The sequence below is a fragment of the Melospiza melodia genome, chromosome 1 (genome assembly GCF_035770615.1).
Source record: "Melospiza melodia melodia isolate bMelMel2 chromosome 1, bMelMel2.pri, whole genome shotgun sequence".
NCBI lineage: Eukaryota > Metazoa > Chordata > Aves > Passeriformes > Passerellidae > Melospiza > Melospiza melodia.
Genome location: NC_086194.1, coordinates 89,819,212 through 89,842,670, shown reverse-complemented (window position 1 = coordinate 89,842,670; position 23,459 = coordinate 89,819,212). Strand labels below are relative to the sequence as shown.

Below are 23,459 nucleotides of genomic sequence, written 5' to 3'. Positions count from 1 at the left end.
TTTATGACTGTCATTCGTCTCTAAGACTTTTTAGTTCCATGCACACATATGGCAGTGGGGTGGGAAAGCTGATAACTATTCACTCTCAGGGCAGTCTCTGAGCTTCTGCCGGACTGGAATACGTGACACTGACCTGTCCTGAGGAAACTCCCCTCATCCAGGTATAAGGCAGGAGATCTTTAGGTCTGTTCCAAGCTTTGTATCAGCTCTGCAGCTTTCTGCTATTTTCCTCACCATCTTCTCCATCATCACCCTGGCTGGCTGTGACTTAGACTCATCCATTCTCCTCCATGCTTGGAAAACAGACAACAATGAACACAGCTGGACACCAAGGAAAGCAGCTGGTCTCCTTGGTGTTTTATGTGCAAGTTGTGAGAATGTGCAAAGGAAAGCCAGGCCAAGTGCTGCGTTAAACGAAAGCAGCCAGGCTGCTCCAGAAGTGCCCAGTCCCGATCAGTACGGGCACTTGCCAGGGCAAAGCCTATTCACCACAAGCAGGCCCTACAAATAGCATTGGCGAGGCAGGGTTAATGATTCCTGCCCGGGGCTGGGAGTGTCTGGACTCTGAGAGGCTGAAGGCACGGCCGTCGGGGAGGCTGCACCGCCCAGAGCTGCCCTCAGTGTCCCTGCACCCAGGGAGCCGTTCCCCGGCACACCTGGAGCCACACACGACCCCGTGTCCCCTATGTATCTCACAGGAGCTTCCGCATCACGGGCAGTGCTGGAGGGGCAGTGCATGGCTTCAGCCCCCGTTATCTCCCGGGGCTGGGATCTCTGCTCCCCGCTGGCACTCCGGCCGCTGCCGCGTCTCCGTCTCTTGAAGAGGAGGGAGGCGCTCACAGCGCGCCGCTCCCCGACGGTGCAGCCAAGCACCTGCACGGCGCTGGGCGCTGCTCTGTCCTTGGAGGCGGCTGGAGAGAGCAAACCCCTCAACCCTCGCTTCGTGCTCTCAAGCGGGGGCAGCACTATCCCTGCCCGGGCTCCAAGGCGGGATCAGGAACAGGGGAACGACCCGGCGGGAGGGACCAACAGACCTGCTCCGGCCCCCCAACTCCCGCCGGGTGGCCAATCAGCGCCACGGGGGGCGGGGCCACAGCATAGAAGCCAAACCCTTCTCGTCCTGCCCTGAGTGACAGCAGCAACCACCAATCAGAGCGCGGACAGCGCACCGCCCCGCTCCCTGCACAAGCCCCGGTGGTGGCCCCGTCTCCCGCCCGGCGGGGAGGGGAAGGGAGGCGGGACACGGGACGGGAGGGGGGCAGGTCCGCCCTCCCCGCCAGGCTGGCCCGCGTTCTCCTTCCCTCCCCTCCAGGCCGGCCTCACTGTGTGCAATGTTTTGCCGGAGCGCGGGCCGGGCCCTCCGGGCTCTGGCGCTGCTGCAGTTGCAGCCGCCCGCCCGGGCAGCGCCGCTCACGGCCCAGGGACCGGCCGCCTGCTACGGGTAAAATCCACAGCCGCCTCCTTCTCCCTTTCCCCAGCTCCCTCCTCGCTTCCCGCGGCTTGGGGAAGGGGGTGTTTGTCAGCCAGGCGGCGGGATGGACGAGGCGTGTTAGCAGAGGGGGTGGCGCAGCGGATCGGGAGGGTGACAAGGTGACAAAGCGGGGACTCGGGCCGTGTCCTGAGAAGCCTGCTCCTGCTTTCCCTGCAGGATCCCCAAGGATCCGTACCAGGGCCCCGTAGGGCAGGACGTGCCCTGACCGCCTGCCCTCGGGCACCTGCTGCTGGTAAGGGTGGCCAAGAGAGCACATGGATGTAATCTAGATCATGCTGCTTGTTCCGCAGAGGAAAACTGACATAGTGCTGCCTGTTTCCCTTGCACAGATAAAGAGCAGGTCGTATTGTAGCACAGCTGGAACAGGGCTAGTTCCCAGATTAAGCTGCGCTCCTGCAGAGTACGAGGTGAAGCACAAGATCTGCCCACTCTGCATCTGTGCTGCCTTGGTAAACATAGGCAGTGTGTATCCAATGCTCCTCAAAGAGTTATACGCCTTAACGTTACTGATTCGAAATATCACGGTGGGTTTTTTGTTTTACCAGCGTTTCCAATTCTGTCAACCAACAAAAGAAACATTCTTTATGAAAACTTAACAGAAGTGAAGTCATCCTGATGACAAGCAAACTGATGAAGTGATTTCAAACTCACAGAAGTTTGGTACTGGGAGGACTAAGTACACCTGAGGTGTTGCCAGTTCCAATACAATTTCTCAGTGCATAAAAAGCCCAACTCATTTGTTGATAGTCCAAAAAGTATTGAAAATATCCTCCTGCATTTCAGTGGACTTCACACCGAGGCATAATCCAAGAATGGAAAAGCATCACAGACTCAGCAAAATTCTCAAGGCCGTGATGTTAATAATTAATCCTAAAAACGTAGAACTATGTGAAAAAAAATTTGAATCAGGAAAGCAGAATATATAACTCTGTCTATTAAACTGTATGTTCCTGTTTTTAAAAAAGTAACAAGATGTTGATTATTTCTGTTTTGTTAGGAACTGAAACTGGCTTGGCAATTATAAGCAAAAAACCTCAACATAAGCAAAAAACCTCATAAGCATAAAACCTCAACACATAATTATTAAAATTTTATAAGAACAATGTGCTGATATACTGTGGCAAGTACTAGAATAAAATACCTGTTAAAATTAATGACAAACTAAAAGATGGCATATGAAAAATAAAAAAAAAAACATATAAAGAAAAAAGTGGAAGTTAGGATTCAAAAAGGGGCTAAGGCAGCCATATGAGTGCTACATGCAAAATTTGAATTGTGAGGTGTATAAACCACATCAAATATGATACATGGACTATAAGGAAGTTTAGCATTACAAGCAAACTATCATTTGGATCCCATTAGCATAGCAATTCAGCAAAACTCACCAAAGTGATAATTACACAATGAATTTCTTTGTGCTGTACTCTTGCCACAGATTTGTACTCCAGTTCTCAAATTGGATCTGCACATGAGGAGCTGATACTATTCTGCACAGTCACAGCTTTTATTGAGGCATGTGGCATGATGGGTTACATAGACCCAAGTTTTATGTAAAATCAGAATTGGCTTTGTGTTGAAGAGGTTCTGTGGTTTAACTGCCACCTATGTATTGGGAACATGAGTCTGCAAGCTATTGTTCATTTTTCTTCTAAAAAGGGTGTAAATTATTGGGATTGTTTTTACCTGTAATCCACCACTTTCAACTCTATACATACTGTAACTAGTTCAGACTTTATATATTTAAATTAAATTGTTAATGAATTGCTCAGTGCATATCAAGGAATAGAGATTGTTATTGTATCTAAAACTGGAAAACAACATGTCTCTATGCACATGAAATTCACAGTGATTGAACTCATGGGACATCAGTATTTAATCTAGGTAAAATTATGGCTACTCAACAGGTAACCAAATTGCAAGATTTTTATCATATTAGCTTTAAATAAAATGAATTAGGCTGTTGAAAAGATGTTTTGCAACCATCAGGGCACAAATTTGCCTGGGAGAACAGATGTAATAGTTTATACTGTTAAGAAGATACTTTGAATCTGTGCTACTTCTGCTTCTCACTGGGGGCTTGTATCTGGACATGGTTTCTTGGGTCACTTATTTGCATTTACAGATATGTCTTGCTTTGTACTCAAGATTAGTGTTGGGGCTGAGAGATGGCCTGTGCAGTCAGTTTCTGTGGTGGTTTTTTTGTGTGTGGATTTATTGCTCATGTGGTATTTTCCAATTAAGTGTTATATCCTGGTGAGATTACACTGACAGAAATATTATTATCACATTCTTCTTCTCTGCTCTCATCTCAGTGCAAAGTGGTTTTCATTCCAGATCCTGTGGTTCATGAGGAACAGCAACAATAGATTGTGGTTTCTCTGGCAGATGAAGAGGCTCGGTTTAGTAATAGCAAGGTGAACATGAGCCATGTTGAAAGTTACGCTGTGACAGAATGAGGTTTCTCCCCTCTAATGTATTTATTTCAATGTTTCTGTAGCCATGTAAAGCTGCTTCTGTATATTCCTGGTTGTACCATCAAGATTGTTTTCCCACCCCCAAGCCTTTAGCCTAGGTAGGAATATACCTAGGTATATTAAGTATATTAAGCCTTTAGCCTAGGTGTGAATATATATCATAGTGGTCATAGTGGTCACAACTGAATAATTCTCTGCTCCTGAGAAGCTTTTTTTAATCTTCTATGCACCCATGAAAGGCAAGCAACCCATTAAAATCTCACAGTGCTGTCATTAATATCTAGGAAAAGTATTTATTCTGTATTCCTGGAGTGACTGGGAAGTAATAAAAATTAACTTTCTGAATCTTTTCCTATTTCTCTCCTTTTTCCCTATACCTAGTACTTCAATAACATCTGCCAAAATCCAAGTGAATGGAGTCCACCTGCATTATCAGCAAACAGGAGAAGGAAGCCATGCAGTTCTTCTGCTTCCAGGAATGCTAGGTTTGGAGATTTTATCTTCTTTGTAGAGCAATCACTTCGTTATCCATTGGTCTCCAGCAAGAATGCACAAAACTATTTTGTAATGTATTCAACACCTGATTAATGGAGCATTGCCATTAAAAAAAATTGCTACACTTAAAACAGAAGGGGAAATGCAGAGTTGTTGCCATCAGTTAACAGTTTTTAGAAGGTTTCATTTATCTTACCAGTCACCTTTTATACAATGTCTTGACTTACCTAGCGGTCACTTGCACTTTTGGATTTAACTGTGTAAAGATGGTGTCCAGGAGAGGTGGCAAATAGCTACACAAAGTGGAAAATAGCAGAAGGGGGAGAAAAAAATCAGGTCAGCTATATTTGTTACACAGACTGAATTATGCATTCCTCTTTAGAAGCTGGATGGATTTCAACTGAATTTATAGACATAATGTAACCCTTACAGTTTATTGTGAAAAATTCACTGTTAACATTAATTTTTTGCTTAAAGATGTATTTTCACATCATTAAGATTCTCAGTGGTTTTTTGAGATGGACAACAGGTTCTGCTGGCTAAGTGGCGTCTGTCCATTGAAAATGCTGTTTTTGATATCAGCCTTTTAAAATTAACACAGCCTATTTTTTCTGGGTTCTTGCAGTTTTAAAGGATCCATCAGACTTACCAACAGTTCATGGCAGGCTGTCAGTAGGACTGTTACTGTGCTCAGAGTTGGGCAAATGATTAATTGAATTGCTGGATAAGATGATAACATGTCAAGAACTGAAGAGCAGGAAACATTTGTTCTTCTTGGCAGCAACGTTTTCAGGTCTTCATGGAGTGGTTCTTTCTTTCAAAGAATTCTCAAGGGGAGAGTGGAAAAAATTTAATACTAGTCATCCTTCAAGTATTTCAAAATATGAAAAATATATTTCAATCTATTGATTTTAAGCAGCTTTTTAAACTAGCAATACTATTGCCAATACAAACTCTTTAAACAGAAATAATATATTTCTTCACTTGTGAGCAATATTATTGTTATTGATGATTATTTATTATTATTTTGTATACATTGCTATCATCATAGCAGGCTATATAAAGCCTTTTTTATAACTTAGACCTGTTGAGGGTATCTGAGGACTGATTTGTCCAAGTAAACAGAAACAATAACCTTTTACATGCCTTTAAATGACCTTTTTAATATAGCAATGGATGTATTTCATATTTCAGCACATTAAATTTGAACAAGTTTTAATCAAATAGCATTTGATACTATTACCACATGACCACAATACAAACAGCACAGACTGCAGTCTTACCTTCATGCTAGGTTACCTTCATTCATAGATAGCTTAGTGCAATAGACAGGAGTACTTCATGTTTAAACGCTTTGAAGGTCTGAGTAATTAATGAAAGAAATGTTTCTGCATCAGAAAAATGGCTGTATTTGGCTTATTTCTACATACTAGAAAAATAAAATTATATCATTTTATGCTTCTGTGTCACCACAGTCTCCTCAGGCAGCAAAGTATTTAAAGGCCAGCTTTAAGCACCAATAGAGATGCTTTATCAAATCATAACTGTGTGGCACAGTGCTTTTCACTTACAAATTTATAGCAAAATATTCCTGCTCTCTCAGTTTCCCTTGTATTACCCAGGTAACATGGGCAATTAAATGCCCACATTTAAATCTGTCTGATATAAATCCCTACTCAGGTACTTCAGTTTCAGATACTGTATTTAATCATATGTGAGAATGCTGTTCTTGAATAACCTTTCATACCTACCAGAAAGGGTTTGCTCTGAAAGTACTGCAGATGCTTCTAAAGATTTTAGCTGTGGCACTTCCTGTCTAAGAGTGGCAACGAATACTGACAATCAAAGAGTACACTTGTTGGGTAATCTCTTATTTGGAATAAAGTTACAAGATTTCCCCAGTTTCCCTTTAGAGTATGTATACTATGTTTGCAGTATGGTGGTTAATAAAATTGAAAAATTACAATGTTTCAGGGAGTGGTCAAACTGATTTTGGACCGCAGCTTAAGTCTATGAATAAGCAACTTTTCACAGTTGTTGCTTGGGATCCTCGGGGTTATGGAAAGTCCATTCCTCCATCTCGGGACTTTCCTCCAGATTTCTTTGAGAGGGATGCAAAAGATGCTGTGGATCTTATGCAGGTAAATTTATTATGAAATTTTTATTATTTCTTTTTTTTTTTTTAAGCTGTTTTCCTTAAATGTTAAGAAGGAGGAATGTTGTTTCCAGCAGACAGCAATTATGAAAAGACCATACAAATGTAGGCTTAAAAGTGAGCATATACACACTATTCCAGAAAATATTTTCTTCTTCCACCTATTCTGCAGGATGCATAGAGGTTCAGCAGTAGGAATTAATATAGAGCAATATGATTTTATTCTAAGACCCAGCCCTAAGAGGTTTGCAGCCAAGAACCATATAAGTGTAGTTAAATGTGTGTATAAGAAACAAAATCTATGCAAAGTAATTCAATTGAAGGGATTACCATACTGAAGGCTCTTAGAAAATTTTCTATCAAATAGAATCTTGGCATTTTGCCTTGAGCAGCCCATTATAAGCAACATTTGATTCTAAAAATTAACTTGATGCTTTGCATTTTACAGCATATTACTGAAGTAATTTTTGTGGGAAATCAAAGGCTTCCTGTGACCATACCAAATCTTACTATTTAATACAGCTATTGTGGTTATAAATAATATGGCCTAAAGCTGTTATTATTTATCCTTCTTGAAAAATCCTTCAGATTTTTTTTTCAAATCTGTGTTTCTCTTTTATTCTGTCCTATAACTGCTGACACTATTTTCTGGTTTAGCTTTAGCTAATATTCTGGCATTTTTATATTAGGATATACAGTCTCTTTGGTGATGTTAAGAAAATTGGCGAAGCATTAAAATTCCAAAAATATGAGGCAAGATTCTGACAGTCAGTCCAACTGTATTTCTATAATAAACAATAACCTTTCTGAAAACCCATCTGAAACTGGAAATGTGGCCTTCCAGGTGGATTCTGCATAGTGAAACAAAGTAAGTCTGACAGCAGAATCAGGATTAAGACACAGATTTGCCCTCCAACCATAAAAGCTATCTCTCTGTACTGTAAATCTTCAATTTCTTCTGCTACACTAGCAAAGAAAATAAAGATGCTGCCATGAATAGGTGACAAACTTGCAGTCTAAATGGTTGTCCCCCTTTCTTGTCTCTGATCAAATACTAATAAATGCAAAATATTAAATGGAGCTTTCCCTAAAGGGAATGTAACCATGTAGCTTCCAGCCAAACAGAACAGCAGCCTACCAGTCTCTAGAGCTGCCAAAGCAAATGAGGCATAGCATCCTGTTTTTTTGAAGATGTTTCTCAATATAAGCATATAATAACAACTTACTAAAGTGTTTCCAAGCGTGGGAGACTAGCTGCTATTTTAGGATATTACAAAGGATAGCACAAATCCCAAGGAATCATTCCAACTATGATTTCAAGAATATAATGGTTTATATACATCATCTAGCCTACAATCAGCCAAAAAGCACATCCATATGAGTGAGCCTTCAGAACTTTTTTCTAGTCTCCTTCAGATTCTGGTGTCTCTGCTGGAACTGTGAGTGATGCAAGGTTTCTGTGAAATAACAAAAGCTGAAATTCTGCAGAGTATTTAGGACCTTTATGCAGAAGGCTCTGTTCTGTATCTGTGTGTGTGTTCTGTGAAGGACTTTACTTTAAATAAAAAGAGTATAATGCACCTGCGCCCACTTTGCTGCCCTCCACCCCAATGTTTAGTGCTAGCAAAGTCAATAGCGTTAAAACAATCATTAGGGAAATAATTAGTGTTGATATTTAAGAAGTTCTTACTCTTCAGAGCCACTGTCCTAGCAAAAGGATGGCCTTGAGCTTTTGTACGTTTTTGTAGATCAACTGCAACTTTTGCTTCTGCTACACTCCCTGTGGTGCAGTGAAAACATACATGCAGTGCAGAGTGATGTTGTATTGCAGCTCACTGCTGTATGTGCTCATTGGATTGCATTTCACAGAGGCCTGGATGGAGGAGGTGACTTCTAAAGAGATTTTTTTTTCACTCACTTAGTAAAGGCAGCACAAAATCACCCATAAAACTCTGCTGTGCAATCAGTTATTTTTTCAGGTTATTGCCCATGCTACATTAGCAACCTGTACTGTAAATAGTTAAAAATTAAAGCAAGCAAAAGTGCACACCTTATTCAGCACATCTGTTACATCACATTGTTTTTCTGAAGGCTGCAAAGGATAAATTAAATTCCTCCTGCTGGAAAGGCATCCTGAGATACCCCAAAGAATGCATCAAGATAAAGGCTTGTAAATATGAGAAATACTGGAGGCAAATAGATCTCAAATAACCTAGCATGAAGAACAAAAATTTAATCAGCTATTCCATCCTTCAGCCAGCTTTGAGCTCCATCATTTGTTATTGGCAGTAGAGGAACAGTAGCAACATCAAAATTTAACCTTTACAAGCACTGCTGCCAACCCCCAAAATCTGCCAAGACACCAGGAGCCCTTGAGCAGCACAATAGTGAAAGTTGGACTAAGATGAACTACTTCTTCATCAGACCAGGGCCAACTTCTGATCAACTGCAAAAATTCAAAGTTCTCTTTTCTTGCTATTGAGCTCTCACTTTACATGTCCCTTTCTTTCCTCTACCTTATTTCTTTTTCTGTTTAGTAATTACAACTTCGCAGAGTGAAATCTAAAATGGGTGAAAACTACAGTGAGCAGAATTAATGAGGATAAAACCGAAACCATAAAAGCCTTATAGGGATAGAAGTCTGCTAAATATTGAGTTGATTAGTAAAGTTGTGACTCACTTGAGCATTAAGTTTACAAGCAAAGTAGAAACTTCTTTTTCTCCCTCTGTAGTTGTTTCTCTCATTGCCTGGATTTTTGCTTTCTTCTGTCACAACAAAGCGGGCCTGGACTTCCGACATCACCAAGCAGCAAAGCAACTCATTCAACTAACTTGCTCGTTTATCCTCCAAAAGTACAATACACTCCTTGATTACATCTAAAAGGTTCTAATTTCTGCAGAACAAAAGCAAAAACACTGCAAAATATATTCTCTTGTGAATGAGTTCACAAACCGCAGTTCCTATATGCAAAACTTCAAGTACTGCTTAACCATTGAACCATTGGTTCACCATCATCTGTCTACAACCTTCAGATGAGTGCCTTTACCTTCCCCACTCTTTCTCCACTGCACATAACACACACAAAATTCTCTCACCTGTGACTGTCAGTACTCCCTATGACCTATAGTGATTATGAGGAAACAAGGTTTTCAAATTCTAGTAGAAATCATTATCATGGAATCACAGAACTGGCGTTGGAAGGGACACATCAGGATCATCGAGTCCAACTCCTGGCCCTGTGTAGGACACCCCAGCAGCCACACCATGTGCCTGAGAGCATTGTCCAAATGCTTCTTGTACTCTGTCAGGCTGGTGCTATGACCACTGCCTGGGGAGCCTGTTCCAGTGCCCAGCCACCCTCTGGGTGAAAAACCTTTTCCTGATATCCAAGCTAAACCTCCCCCAACTCTTCCCATGCCATTCCCTTGGGTCCTATCACTGGTCAGAATGAATTAAGGTCTTGGTTGTCATATTTTTTGCCTTAAGCCTTCCTTTTGAAGAAAGAGGAATTTAGATGTTAATGTTTCAAATCGCAACTGGCCGTGAAGTAACATTTCAAACATACAAACTTCAGAAAATGTGAATAAGCAACTAAAATTTGATACAATCCTTTAGAAAATACTTGAAGCATTTTTGGTTGTTACCAAAAAGCAGGGTTTTTTTAAGCTCAGATAGCATCAATAAACCAGATCACTGGCTTCCATTTTTCAAATCTTACACTTTTCTTTTTCTTAAGTTTAGCTTAATCTTACCATCCACACTGTGATAGTCTTTGCCAACTTTTACACAGATTCTTCAAATCATCAGGCTCTCTGAAAAGGTCTTTACTCTCCATTTTAAATCAGCTTTTCTTTTTTTGAAGGGCTTTTTAAAACACAGCAAGAATCTAATAGGACTACTGTCCATTTCATTAGAGTTATAGAAAATTGAAATGGCATGGGTAATTTCTTGTTTTCTAAATTTGACTTTTTAAAAGCGTTTTTATGTATAGCAAGAAAATTATGTTTTCTAATTATAAAAACTAACTATAGTTCAACTACGTGGTGTTGTGCCTAAAACGTTACAGTTCATTTTCAAGAAATATTTGACATTTGGCTGTAAATCCAGCTGATGATTTGCATGTAACTTTCTTGTATGAATCAAGGCACTGAAGTTTAAGAAGTTCTCCTTGCTGGGGTGGAGTGATGGTGGAATTACAGCTCTCATTGCTGCTGCAAAATACCCAAATCTTATCCACAAGTTGGTTGTCTGGGGAGCAAATGCCAGCGTTACTCAAGAGGATGTGAGAATTTACAATGGTACGTAAATGAATTCATTTACTTTCTACTTGACCCAAGGATCTTAGTCATGTGACAGCTAAGTGAAGACAGAGCTGAGGACACAACAAACCTAAAGAAATATGACACAAAATTCACTGCATTGTGAGGTATAGGGATAGATTTAAGTTATAATGAGAAACTCTCTAACAATTACTCTAAGGGTAATATAATAGATTTTTAACAAGTCCTTACCAACTTAGCCTGATGAAAAGCCGAAGTTACAATAGCTTATCAGTAGTTTTCAGGAAGTCAGAGTTTTGTTGTTGTAATAAATTTCTAAAAATAAATTCCAAATAGTGCTATCAAATTTCTTATCTCACATCTTGCATAACCTTTTTAAAACCAGGTCCACAGATAATTACTGGGCTAGCTCATTACAGCTTTTGCCTCAAGGGGCTATATAATATAGACAGTAAGAAAATAAGTTCATAACTTACCTTTTAAGTTCAGGAAATAAATGAATCATTCAAGTAAATGTCCCAAGGTGTCTTTACCATTTGCATTCCTTCAGAGTTAATTATTATCATTAGAAAACCTTTGCAAAGTAAAGAAATAGGGGACTTCTGATCCTTATTCCACTCACGTGAAATAGAATCTGAGATCACTGCTCACTATAAAGAAAATTAGGAAGAAATGGCTGGTGAACTCAGAAAGGGGCCATATTTCCTGTTGAACATAGAAATGAAAAGAGTTAACCATGTCAGCTCTCAACAAATGTAACACAGTATAATTTCATTTTAGTGACTGGAGTTTGACTTATACCAGCTGTTCAATCTGTCTCGCTTCAGCAAAATTACAAGTGTATGTATTGCACATCTGTATTTACCTCACCTAAACTAAAACTAAAATTGGTAGTAGCAGTAGTAATATATTTTTTAGTTCAGAAAGCAAAATGCTTTTTAGCTCTGTAAAATGCTTTATTTCTTTACATGCTTTTATAGTTATGATTTTTTGTTGTATAACTATGAAATGCACATCTCCTCCCTACACAACAGGCTAAAATGTAAAAGAAAAATTTAAAAAAACCCCAAAAACAACAACAAAAAGTGCCCTATTTACATGGAGCACCCACTGCAATATTGGCCTTTGTCCTTTGTAAATTGTTGCTTTCAACATCTCTCCCTGGCTGATAGAGCTCAGAGATTAGCAGCAGAAGTCTTCTACAACTGGCTCGTCAGTGCATGTCAGCTGCATTGGAGGGTTTGGCAGGAAAGAAAGGTGTTGATTTGGTATCCGTGTCCTTTCAACATTGGCTTCTCCCTTCTCTTTTTAAATTAATGCCAGCCACAAGGATAAAACAGTAGGTTCTATATGAGAAGCCATTGCTCAGTAGCACCTAGCCTGGGTGAGCAGACTCATTTCCAACCAGATGTTGTTATAAAATACTCTCAGTCACTGCTACCTCTGTCATTTGGCTGGACAGGTTCTCTTTGTTAATTAACACCTCACTCCTTTCTTCCCTTAATTCCCTTTTGAAACCAATTAAAACCTTTGCTAGTGGCATATTTTGCAGTTTGATGACTCAGTACTGTGCTGTTCTCTGCTGTGCCAACTTTTTCAGATTTTGTCAGTACAAAGCTGTACAGCTGGAATGTAGTTTAGTGAAAAGAACCCTTTTGAATAGCAAGTTTGTGAGCAGTACCAAAAATTTTAGAGGAAAAAAATAGAAAAATCTGATAAATAAATAACTAAAATGTCAGATTATTTGTACAGTTTTAGCCAGCCTGCCATGAGTCACAGATCTCTATTGAGTCACTTGTTTTTGTGTAAAACTATGGCAAATGTACCATGATGTCAGCTTGCTGGAATGCCTTAGTAAGAGCTTCCTTCCTCTAAGAGTTAGTAGGAGCCATGGAAGAACTTCCATCCATGAGTTGATGCAAAAGGCTGGAGGATATGAAAAAGAACTGCCAGGTCTAGAACACTGTTATGAAAAAATCCTATTTTGGTACACAAGGTAGCCCTTGAACTTCTCTTGTGAAAGCCCTCCAGAAAGAAGCATCAGAAGTTTTAGGACTGAGTCCTTTGAATAGGATGTTTTTTCTGGTTTTCCTTGTGACAAGGAAAATAATAACAAGATGTTCCTCTACAACTGAGAAGACCACAGCAGAGGTTGTACTACTGTCTTTTTTACACTCTTTCCATACTATGAATTATTTGAAATATTCATTGCAGTTTCAAGTTTGAAATACATATTTGCAGTCTGGTTTGAGAACTTCTCCATATTAGGTGTGGTTTGGACCTTTTTGCTGGAAAGGACATAACATATTTCAACTTTATTTTGTGCAGGCATCCGAGATGTTTCAAAATGGAGTGAAAAGGTCAGGAAACCACTGGAAGAGCTGTATGGCCATAAGTACTTTGCAGAAACCTGCGAGGCTTGGGTAGATGGAATATCACGCTTTGCTGAAAATTCAGATGGTAAGGCTTTCACAATATTGAACTGAGGCAAGTAGAGGAGCAGGCAGTTCTGGATAAAAAAAATGTAACAGTACTTCTAGCAGCCAGTAAAAGAAGGACTCTGCATATGGCATTAAAAGCTGGGTCTGACTCACACTCAGGAATAACACAATTACTCTGTAGATGGTTCACAGAACCAGAAAGGTACAAAGGAAAACATTTCTGGAAAACATTAGCTGCTGAGGTTCTCCTCCTGTTCCACCACAAATCTGCACTATTAAGTCATTGCTTTTGTGCAGATTAAATAGGAAGGGTTCTGCTCAAGCAGAATCTTTCTCTCCTCTTCTGTCTCTGTGTCTCTTGGTGACATAGTTAAGATGTACCAAAATTAAGGCATGCTCCTTTCACTTGTTGCGAAACAGAGCTGAAGAACTCTTTCAAACCTTGTAGCATGTGAGTTAAAAAAGAAGGGACTTCAGATTTTGATAACTCAAAATTTTAAAAGCACATTTTAAAAACACTATTGAAGCAGCTCAGGTGTTTAAAAATAAAACAAAAACAAAACTACACAATATAGCTTTTTATCCCTGAAGATTTCTGCAGTTACTCTTTATAGACCTTTTCAGCCAAGGATACTATGAATAATAATTTGCAGTTCTATTTTGATTCAGAGTGAATTTGCTTTTAATTTGCCTAAAGCAGTAATTCATAATGTATTAAAAAAAAGGAGTTTGTAACTCATATACACATTTTTCTGTAACTCTGATAATGAAAGATAGAAGGTAATGTACATTAACAGGCAGCAGGTACTACAGGGAAAATATTCCTTCATGTCATATTTTTTCCATAAAATTTTGTACAGGATCAACACAGGACTAGGACTTTTCCTAGTAATGTGATGTAACAAATTATGTTGCAATTTTATTTTAGCTTTTCTGGAATCTCCTTAAAACTATTTTTTTCTGAAGTGCAAAGCCCAGGCTGGTGAATCTGTGGCTGTGACATTACTTCACTGCCTGCACATGCCTCAGACACTGAGATAAAGTGACTGTGAAAAAGAAGCCACCAAGAAACATGTAACAAGGAGCTGAATTATCTAGATGCTGAAACTGGGTCAGATATTGGGAGAAGCCTAATGTTTGCTTCGAGAGATGAGCAGCTATCAGACTGCAGGATTTTTTCCAGGGGAAAACCAGTTTTCCAACTTAGATTACAGACAGGCCACTTTGCAATTAAACTTAAAACACTGTAACAAAGGCACAGATACAGCAGATATAAGAAAAGCTGTTAATAAAACCCATCAGAGATAAAGGGAGGACAGCAAACCCAATGTTGGCCAAAACCTCAAGCTTTTTTAAAACTAGACTGTTTTCCCTGAATGAGACAGCTCTTAGTGTAAAATACCATAAGAAATGAACTTTTAGAAGGAGCTAACAATTTGTGAAACTGAGTAAGTTGCATAAAGTTGCAACATCCAAGATTCTTCTTGCTGTTCCCATGCTTTTAGAATAAATATAATTTAATGGTTTTAGTACAATATAGTTTTAGGACTGAAAACGAGGAAATAATAGTTTGACTGCGAACTATGTTCCTAGATAAATAACCTAAATTTACTTGGAGCTTGTTCTGAAAAATAGTCAACATTTCTGCAGGTATTAGAGGACTATGGGTAAAATATTCTAAATGAAAATATTTAACCAGTAGAATTCCAAACAAAGGCTGCATAAATAACCAAATAATTGGAAAAACTGTGAGACAGCTTCTGACTTTAGAGCTAAGGAAAATGTGAATGTATGAGCATTAATCTTGCAGCTATTGGTAGCTGCAAGGTGACAATTGCAAATAGACTAAGTTATCCCAAGGAAAAACAGAAAATAAAACCCCTTGAGGATGTTTTGCCCAAAGATTGCTTTGCCAGAATGTGGGAAGTTAGGCAGTGAGTTTGAAAACTGGGTTACTAAGAAATCAGGGGAAAAAGGGGAGAAAATTCAGAAAAGTCTCTAAGTAAAACCATTAAAATTCCTTCTAATGAGATTAATGACTAGAAAACAAAATTATGAATGGGTGGGGAAAATAACTTTTGAATAGCTTTAGTACAATTCATATCAAACGGTTATGCATTTGTGCTGAGTTTGCATGGCCAGGTTTTGGTACCAGGGGGGCTGCAGGGTGCCTAGAAGCTTCCTCTGTGTCTGGCAGGGCCAATGGCAGCCTGCTCCAAGATGGACATACCACTGGCCAAGGCGTGATGGCAGTAACAGCTCTGTGAAAACTGACTTAAGAAGGAAAAAAAGAGTTACTGCACAGATGTTACTGCAGCCAGAGAAGAGCAGGGTGAGAATAAGTGAGAGGAACAACTATGCAGCCACCAAGGTCAGTGAAGAAGGAAGGGAAGGAGGTGCTCCAGGACCTGAGATTTCCCTACAGCCCATGGTGCAGACCCTGGTGAGACAGCTGTGCCCCTGCAGCCCATGGAGGTCCACAGGGATCCAGCTGCAGCTCTTGGAGGAGCCCACACCAGAGCAGGTGGATGCCCAAGAAAGGGCTGTGTACCTGTGGGAAATCCATGCTGGAGCAGGCTCCTGCTGGCACCTGCAGAGCCATGGAGAGAGGCGCCCACACAGGAGCAGGTTTCCTGGTAGGACTTGTGACCCAGTGGGGAACTTAGGCTGGAGCAGGCTGTGCCTGAAGGACTGCACCCTGTGGAAAGATGACTCACCTTGCAGCAATTTGTGGGGAAACACTGTTTGTGGGATGGATTCATGTTGGAGAAGTTCATGGAGAACTGCTTCCAGTGGGAGGGACCCCACACTGGAGCAGTGGAAGGACTCCCTGAGGAGCAGCAGGAACAACCTGTCATGAACTGACCTCAACCCCCACTCCCCATCTCCCTGCACCACAGAGAGCCAGAAGGTAGAACCCAGGAAGAAGCTTCTAAGATTTATTTTACTTCTCATGATCCTGCTTAGATTTTGTTAGTAAAAAATTCAGTTAATATCCCTGAGCTGAGTCTGTTTTGCCCACAATGGTATTCAGTGGGTGCTCTCTCCTAGTCCTTATCTCAGCTTGGGAACCTTTTACTCTGTTTTCTCTCCCCTGTCCACTTGTGGAGGGAGTGATGGGAGACTCAGGTAGTTGCTTGGCATCCAGCTGGGATCAGTCCATTAGAACATTGCAGACAGCAATGGGCCTGGGAGGTGCAACAGGTGTGAGTGCAGCGTAAGTTAATTTGTTCTAAAAAAGTAGCAAATCTTGTAACCTGACAACTGCTGTATCAAAATGTAGGTTAAGGTGAGGGCCATAAAACTCTAAGGCTGAGAAGAACAAAGCTGGGAATGAGATTCATGTATTGGCTTTGAAGAGTCAAAGGGAGCCTGGGGGAAATGTGGAACAGAAGTACTTAATTCTCTGTATCCTTTTGTGCTAGTATCCATTAATAGAGCAAATTGCAGTGAAGTGAGATTTTGGAGAAAGAGATGTTAATTATAGTCCTGCTTACATAGTTCTGTAGATTAATCACACACAATCCACAAGGAGAGGCAATAGCTAGAGCCCAATGGAGTTCAGAGCCCTTTATGGAAGCAGTTTCATCTTTCATACAATTTTAAACCAAAGTGTGACCTTCGTTTGTTTTCTCCCTAGGTAGTATCTGCCAGCAGTTGCTGCCAGATATTAAATGTCCCACATTTATAATTCATGGTGAGAAGGACCCTTTGGTCCCACAAGCTCATGCAGAATACATTCATAAGCACATCAAAGGCTCTCGGTAAGTTAAATGATGGAATTTTTATAAACCCTTGTTGAAGAAATGTAGTTCAAACTCACTGTTTAAGAAAAAGTATTTGGACAGGTTCTCTCTGCCACACAGAGAGCTATTCTAAACTTCCCTAGCAAGTTACAATGCAAATTGGGTAGCTGGACTTTCCTTGCAGTATAAAATGTAAAGTATTTTAATGAGCTCCTTCCTAAAGCCCTCTGAGTGAAACCAAGTTCCTTTTTCTCTTTCCACTACACAAACTACTACTCCCTAAGCTTTATCAAAGCAAGCAAAGTTGTTGTTATGACCATTGCATTCCTTTTGCTATAAGAGACCTCATTTCTGTCCTATTCAGCAGAACAAGGAATTTAGATGCTATGAATGGAGAGAGATTCCCAGTTATTAGAGAGAGAAGCACAGTTCACTTCTGTTTGCTCTGCCCTAATAATGTGAACAACCTCAGAGTTCTGTTTCTACCTGTCCCATGAATTTTCCATGTTTTTAAGAAAAGCAGAATGAGGAAAAAAAATGTGCAAGTGTGCTCAGAAACATTACTATATAAACAAGAAAAATCTGCTTCATGTGTGTTGTGGTTTAACCTCAGATGGCAACTCAGTACTACTCACTCCCTCACTCACGGGATCAGGGACAGAATCAGATGAGTAAAAATGTTAAAAAACCAAACTCATGTGTTGAGATAAAGACAGATTAATAGCTAAAGCCAATAATGCCAGCAAAGTAAAACAAGGACTTAACTCACTCCTCCCACAGGCAGGCTGGTGTTCAGCCATTCCCAGGAGAGCCAGGTTCCATCACACATAGCAGTTACTTGGGAAGACAAATGTCATCCCTCCAAACATCCCCCTTCCTTCTTCCCCCAGCTCTGTATGCTCAGCAGGATGCCATAGGCATGGAATATTCCTTTGGTCAGTTGGGGTCAGCTGTCCCCTCCCAGCTCTTTGTGCACCCTCAGTCTCCTCCCTAGCGGGGCAGTACAAGAAGGCCTTGATGCTGTCCAAGCCCTGCTCAGCAATAACAGAAACATCTCTGTGTTATCAACACTGTTTCCAGCACAAACCTAAAACAGCCCCATAACAGCTACTGTGAAGAAAATTTACTCTATCCCAGCCAAAATCCAGCACAACGTGAAAATTCCAGAAAGGCTTCCTATAAAAAGCTGGGATTTTACTATCTGAATTTTCTTCATGAATTTGCACACAACTGCAAGCATTCTATTACTACTTAACAGACTGTGATGATTAGCAATGGAGAACAGAAGTAGTGGAGGGGGGGAAAGCATTTTTATGAATGCAAAGTGTAGGGAACTGTTTTGCTGGTGTCATCTCAGTGCAAAAATGAATGATACCTCTAAGTCAGCCCTGCTGATCATAGTAATACATTCTGCTACAGGAAAGATGAGAACAAGACATCTTCCTCACAATTTCATGCAGGTGTTTGATTTCATGTCTGCTGATTTGTCACTCCTACATGCCCTGTTCAGAACACTTATCATCCTGCTTCATTTCACTGAGCTCCAAAATACTCTAGTTGCTGACTAAGGCAAATCATCCCAAGAAAATAGACAAGAATCTGATAGCTTCCCTTTGGAAGACAAGTTAAAGAGAAAACACTGTTAGAAATTGCCATCTAATAAAATGTTCAACAGTGATTCTTTCCATGCCTTTGTCCTGAAGTGCTCCCCTTTATGCTTATTTGTCAGAAAAGAAACCAGACTAATGGTGTTCTCAGAAATTAATGCTTGGGCACATGGTCCTATTCTTTCCTGGTTGCATTAGAGGTGCCAATTTTTCATTGTGAAGCAGAAAGAAAATCTTATATTCAGTATGTTTTCAGTAACACATGCTTCCACCATCAGTTTTTCTTGCCTTGACTTTTATGTAGTAGTAAAGTAGAAAAAGCTTCTTCTGATTACAGTGTAGATACATTGCTAGTTTCTCTCATGGTGAAAGAGTGTGCCATCATTCTGCATTTGAATGGCATGGCTGGAGTCTGGTAGCATTACAATAGTCAGAAACATTAATGGCAATAGGAAATTGCATGCACAGTGCTTTAGTTTGTGCATCTGTGTGCTGCTTACCTTACAAGAAACAGGCTTCATGAAATTCACTAGAGAAGCTGGGTACGTTCACATGCTGCTGCGCTTTTCCCAAAACAAAACAGCACTTGGCACCACCAAAAGGAGGTGATCCCTCTTGCTGTAGCAGGACTTGGATGTGAAGGCAGCATAGTATAAGTCAAAATGGTTTTAGCTCTATAGGAACTGCTTGGTATGTGGCAAAACAAGACAATTTAAAGAATTTCCCACCTCCATATAAAGAAGTGTTCATCCCTGATATATAAAGTTTGTCTCAGATAGAAAGCAAAAGTAAGCAGAATTTTAGGCATGTCAAACTCATACTTGTATTATAAAAATTTAACCTTATTCACAGGTACTACTTCTAAGCTTTTGGCATAGCCAGAGAAGTTCAGACTTACCTTTTTATTTTAATGGATGAATGGTTTTAGATTACAATTGTCTTTTTGCAGAAAGATTAGACAAAGTACAAATACTAACCAAGTTTGGGTAATGACAAGAACTCTATGTTTCACTGCCTGTCACAATTACTGTTCTCTGAAAGAAGCAAAAGTGCTCAGGTACTTTACATACCTTTCAAAGATGCATCTTACATAAGTTTTGGAACTTATCTTCTCTGAAGATCACCTGAAGGTTTTCTAGAAACTGGGTCTAGGGCACAAAAATTTGGTTTAGGCTTATTTTATCCTCCCCAGAGTGGGACAAGTGGTATGCTTGCTGTCCCAACTGTTGCTGTGGTTCACATTCCAACCACACACATAAGGACAGTACTTAAAATGAGTTACTACAATTCCTTACTGGGTAACCAAGGGCAAGGAAAATGCAACAAGCATTTTAATTACCTATCCTCACAGAATAAAATGCATAATCAGCGGGGTTTTTTTTCTCTGTTAAGGTTGCTTCTGATGCCAGAAGGAAAGCATAATTTACACCTGCGTTTTGCAAAGGACTTCAACAGAGAAGTGGAAAATTTCCTACGCTGACATGAACTGTAAAGCAAGTCAGAGGTGCTTAGCCTTTGCCTTGTTTGGGAATTTTGGTTGGAATTTCCGTTGTAATGGAATTATAGGTAGGTTTGTGTCATGTAAGAAAAACATTAAACATATTTGCATGAGAAGCATATGTTTTAAGAACATGTAAGCCTCAGCAATCAGAGCATACCACTGTAGTGCAAGATTTCTGTAAACTTACTTGTTGCCACCCAGGCTAAACAGCTGTTCTTTGTCCAAATGAGGTGTTAAGAAAGACAGAAACCGTGACCTTGAATACATGCCTTTATGTGCTCTTAATATTAAAGGACAAAAAACATTGTAAGAATTAGGATTCAGAACTGTTACACTGAGAAATCTGGCAAAGTCACAAAAGCTGAGAGGATAATTGGGTACATAGTTTCTAGAAAACATGCTTCACCACCACTATCAGAAGTCATTCAGATGCATGCCTGCTTTACAGAAGTTCCTTTGATACCGGGCAGCTTAAGCCTCATCCTCCTCTCCTTCCTCTTCAAACTCGCCCTGCTCATCAGCAGTGGCATCCTGGTATTGCTGGTACTCGGAGACCAGGTCGTTCATGTTGCTCTCGGCCTCCGTGAACTCCATTTCATCCATGCCCTCGCCGGTGTACCAGTGCAAGAAGGCCTTGCGGCGGAACATGGCCGTGAACTGCTCCGAGATCCTCTTGAAGAGCTCCTGGATGGCCGTGCTGTTGCCGATGAAGGTGGCCGACATCTTGAGGCCGCGCGGGGGGATGTCGCAGACGGCCGTCTTGACGTTGTTGGGGATCCACTCCACAAAGTAGCTGCTGTTCTTGTTCTGCACGTTGAGCATCTGCTCGTCCACCTCCTTCATGGACATGCGGCCCCGGAAGATGGCGGCCACCGTCAGGTAGCGGCCGTGGCGGGGGTCGCAGGCGGCCATCATGTTCTTGGAGTCGAACATCTGCTGCGTCAGCTCGGGCACCGTCAGGGCGCGGTACTGCTGGCTGCCGCGGCTGGTCAGCGGGGCGAAGCCCGGCATGAAGAAGTGCAGCCGCGGGAAAGGCACCATGTTGACGGCCAGCTTGCGCAGGTCGGCGTTCAGCTGGCCGGGGAAGCGAAGGCAGGTGGTCACGCCGCTCATGGTGGCCGACACCAGGTGGTTGAGGTCCCCGTAGGTGGGAGTGGTCAGCTTCAGGGTGCGGAAGCAAATGTCATACAGGGCCTCGTTGTCGATGCAGTAGGTCTCGTCCGTGTTCTCCACCAGCTGGTGCACGGAGAGGGTGGCGTTGTAGGGCTCCACCACCGTGTCCGACACCTTGGGCGAGGGCATCACGCTGAAGGTGTTCATGATGCGGTCGGGGTACTCCTCGCGGATCTTGCTGATCAGGAGGGTGCCCATGCCGGAGCCCGTGCCTCCGCCCAGCGAGTGGGTCAGCTGGAAGCCCTGGAGGCAGTCGCAGCTCTCCGACTCCTTCCTCACCACGTCCAGCACAGAGTCCACCAGCTCGGCGCCTTCCGTGTAGTGCCCCTTGGCCCAGTTGTTGCCAGCCCCGCTCTGACCTGCGGGCCAGACCACAAGCCACGTGCCACATCAGCGCCTCGGGGACAGACACAGGTGATGCCACTGCCCCTTCCCTCTGGGCCCCTCCCCTCTCTCCATCCCCACTCTGCCATGGGGATTCGGGCTCCCCAGGGTCACTTGCATACTCGCTCTGAGCCTTTTCTGTGTGTGGAGTTCTGGGAACTCCTCCGTGCCACAGTCACTCACCAAAGACAAAGTTGTCAGGACGGAAGATCTGTCCAAAGGGGCCGGAGCGCACGGAGTCCATGGTGCCGGGTTCCAGGTCCACGAGGATGGCACGGGGGACATACTTGTTACCTGTGGGGGGAACCAGCAGCAGCAGCAGCAGGGTTACAGCCCTGCAGCAGGCAGCCGGTGTCACAGGAGCCCTGCTGGGCTCCCTTCCACCTCCCTGCATTTCTCTGGAGAGACACTGTCACAATCAAGACTACGGTGTTATCAGAGCCTTTCTGAGAACAAAGGTCTCTTAGAGGAGTCGCTGGCAGATGACAGCACTTGTTCAGGGATATTTCCAGCCTCAATGAGCTGTCATGGCTGCCCCATTTATTTGAGGACATCTGAGCAAGCAGGCACTTACCAGCAGCTTCATTGTAGTACACGTTGATCCTCTCCAGCTGCAGCTCACTGTCCCCGTGGTAGCTGCCCGTGGGATCAATGCCGTGCTCATCGCTGATGACCTCCCAGAACTAAAGGAAATTTTTGAAAAATGGCAATTAGCCATTTCCAGTGCCAGTGGAAACAGCTGGCCAGTGCCAATCACACACCCTCGTTGCACCCCATGCATTCCGCGGCCCTGACCACTCCCTCGCATGGCAGAGCAGCTGCCGGGTGGGAAGGTGAGTCAGTGCATAAGGGCTTCGCTGGCCGCAGCAGCTGAACTAGCAAGAGGCTGACGAGCAGCCATAGCCCTGAAGTGCAAGTTAATTCCTTTGTAGCTTGTATCCAAAGGGTAGCCATCTCTGGCTATATCAATTTGTCATCCTCCCATTGTCTAGCATTGGCTTAAGACCCTGTAGCCACTACAAGATGGCAACACCCGCGCACGTTCAGCGGTGACAGTGTGTGGCACTGGAACACTCCCGTTCCCTCCCTCGGCAGCCGGCGCCGTGGCCGCAGAGGGCGAGGCAGCGCGAGCAGGCCGGGCACGCCGGTCGGCAGCGCGGGCATATCCCTGCCCCGCCCGGCCCCGCGGCAGCTCCGAGCGGCACGGACCGGCACAGGGGCAGGAGCCACGACGCCTCAGCAAAGCCCGGGTCGCTTTTCATTTCGGGAAGCGCCACCCGCGGGTGCGACCTGTGGGAGCGCCCCGCTTCCGCGCCCGTCCGTACCTTGGCGCCGATCTGGTTGCCGCACTGCCCGGCCTGGATGTGCACGATCTCACGCATGGTGCCGGTGTCAGAAGCTGCCCCCGCTGCTGTTACCGCCTCGTTCCACGCCGCTCCCACACTCGCAGCTGCGGCGGCCGCGCCCCTCGCTGCCCCTTAAATGGGGCGGCGCGCTCCGCCCCGCCGGTGACGTGCGGCGGGAATGGCGGGGTGCGGGGCGGGCCCGGCATTGTCTCCCGCGCCCCGCTCGGGCTCCGCGTCCGCCTCCGGGTCCGCCTCCGGGTCCGGTCCGCTCTGGGAGGGGCAGGCTGCGGGCTCGTCCGCATGCTGAGCGCCGCTGCCTTGGCGTGCCGGGGGAACTTCGCCTTCAGCCGTCGGGGAAAAGGCC

At 42.9% G+C, this 23,459-nt stretch overlaps 2 protein-coding genes across 2 annotated transcripts; one reads left to right on the top strand and one right to left on the bottom strand.

The window, feature by feature from the left end:
• Positions 1 to 1,316: 1,316 nt before the first annotated feature.
• On the top strand, positions 1,317 to 20,305 carry BPHL (biphenyl hydrolase like). Its single transcript, XM_063161423.1, has 7 exons — positions 1,317 to 1,441; positions 4,348 to 4,451; positions 6,436 to 6,602; positions 10,762 to 10,915; positions 13,226 to 13,357; positions 16,979 to 17,102; positions 20,084 to 20,305. Exons 1-7 carry the CDS (start codon positions 1,332 to 1,334, stop codon positions 20,169 to 20,171), a joined length of 879 nt encoding a protein of 292 aa, XP_063017493.1. The 5' UTR covers positions 1,317 to 1,331; the 3' UTR covers positions 20,172 to 20,305.
• A 144-nt stretch (positions 20,306 to 20,449) lies between these two features.
• LOC134421039 (tubulin beta-1 chain) lies at positions 20,450 to 23,228 on the bottom strand. Its single transcript, XM_063161412.1, has 4 exons — positions 23,075 to 23,228; positions 22,324 to 22,432; positions 21,933 to 22,043; positions 20,450 to 21,724 (listed from the first exon to the last, which is right to left on the bottom strand). Exons 1-4 carry the CDS (start codon positions 23,129 to 23,131, stop codon positions 20,664 to 20,666), a joined length of 1,338 nt encoding a protein of 445 aa, XP_063017482.1. The 5' UTR covers positions 23,132 to 23,228; the 3' UTR covers positions 20,450 to 20,663.
• Between the last annotated feature and the right edge of the window lie 231 nt (positions 23,229 to 23,459).

What these genes read in the sequence shown, in the direction of transcription:
- LOC134421039 (XM_063161412.1), bottom strand. Translation starts at nt 23,131, where the DNA reads ATGCGTGAGATCGTGCACATCCAGGCCGGGCAGTGCGGCAACCAGATC. An exon ending in GCAACCAGATCGGCGCCAAG is followed by an intron (nt 22,433 to 23,074) that starts GTACGGACGGGC and finishes AATTTCCTTTAG; the next exon opens with TTCTGGGAGGTCATCAGCGA. An exon ending in GTACTACAATGAAGCTGCTG is followed by an intron (nt 22,044 to 22,323) that starts GTAAGTGCCTGC and finishes TTCCCCCCACAG; the next exon opens with GTAACAAGTATGTCCCCCGT.
- BPHL (XM_063161423.1), top strand. Translation starts at nt 1,332, where the DNA reads ATGTTTTGCCGGAGCGCGGGCCGGGCCCTCCGGGCTCTGGCGCTGCTG. An exon ending in ATGCTGTGGATCTTATGCAG is followed by an intron (nt 6,603 to 10,761) that starts GTAAATTTATTA and finishes GTATGAATCAAG; the next exon opens with GCACTGAAGTTTAAGAAGTT. An exon ending in GGATGTGAGAATTTACAATG is followed by an intron (nt 10,916 to 13,225) that starts GTACGTAAATGA and finishes TATTTTGTGCAG; the next exon opens with GCATCCGAGATGTTTCAAAA.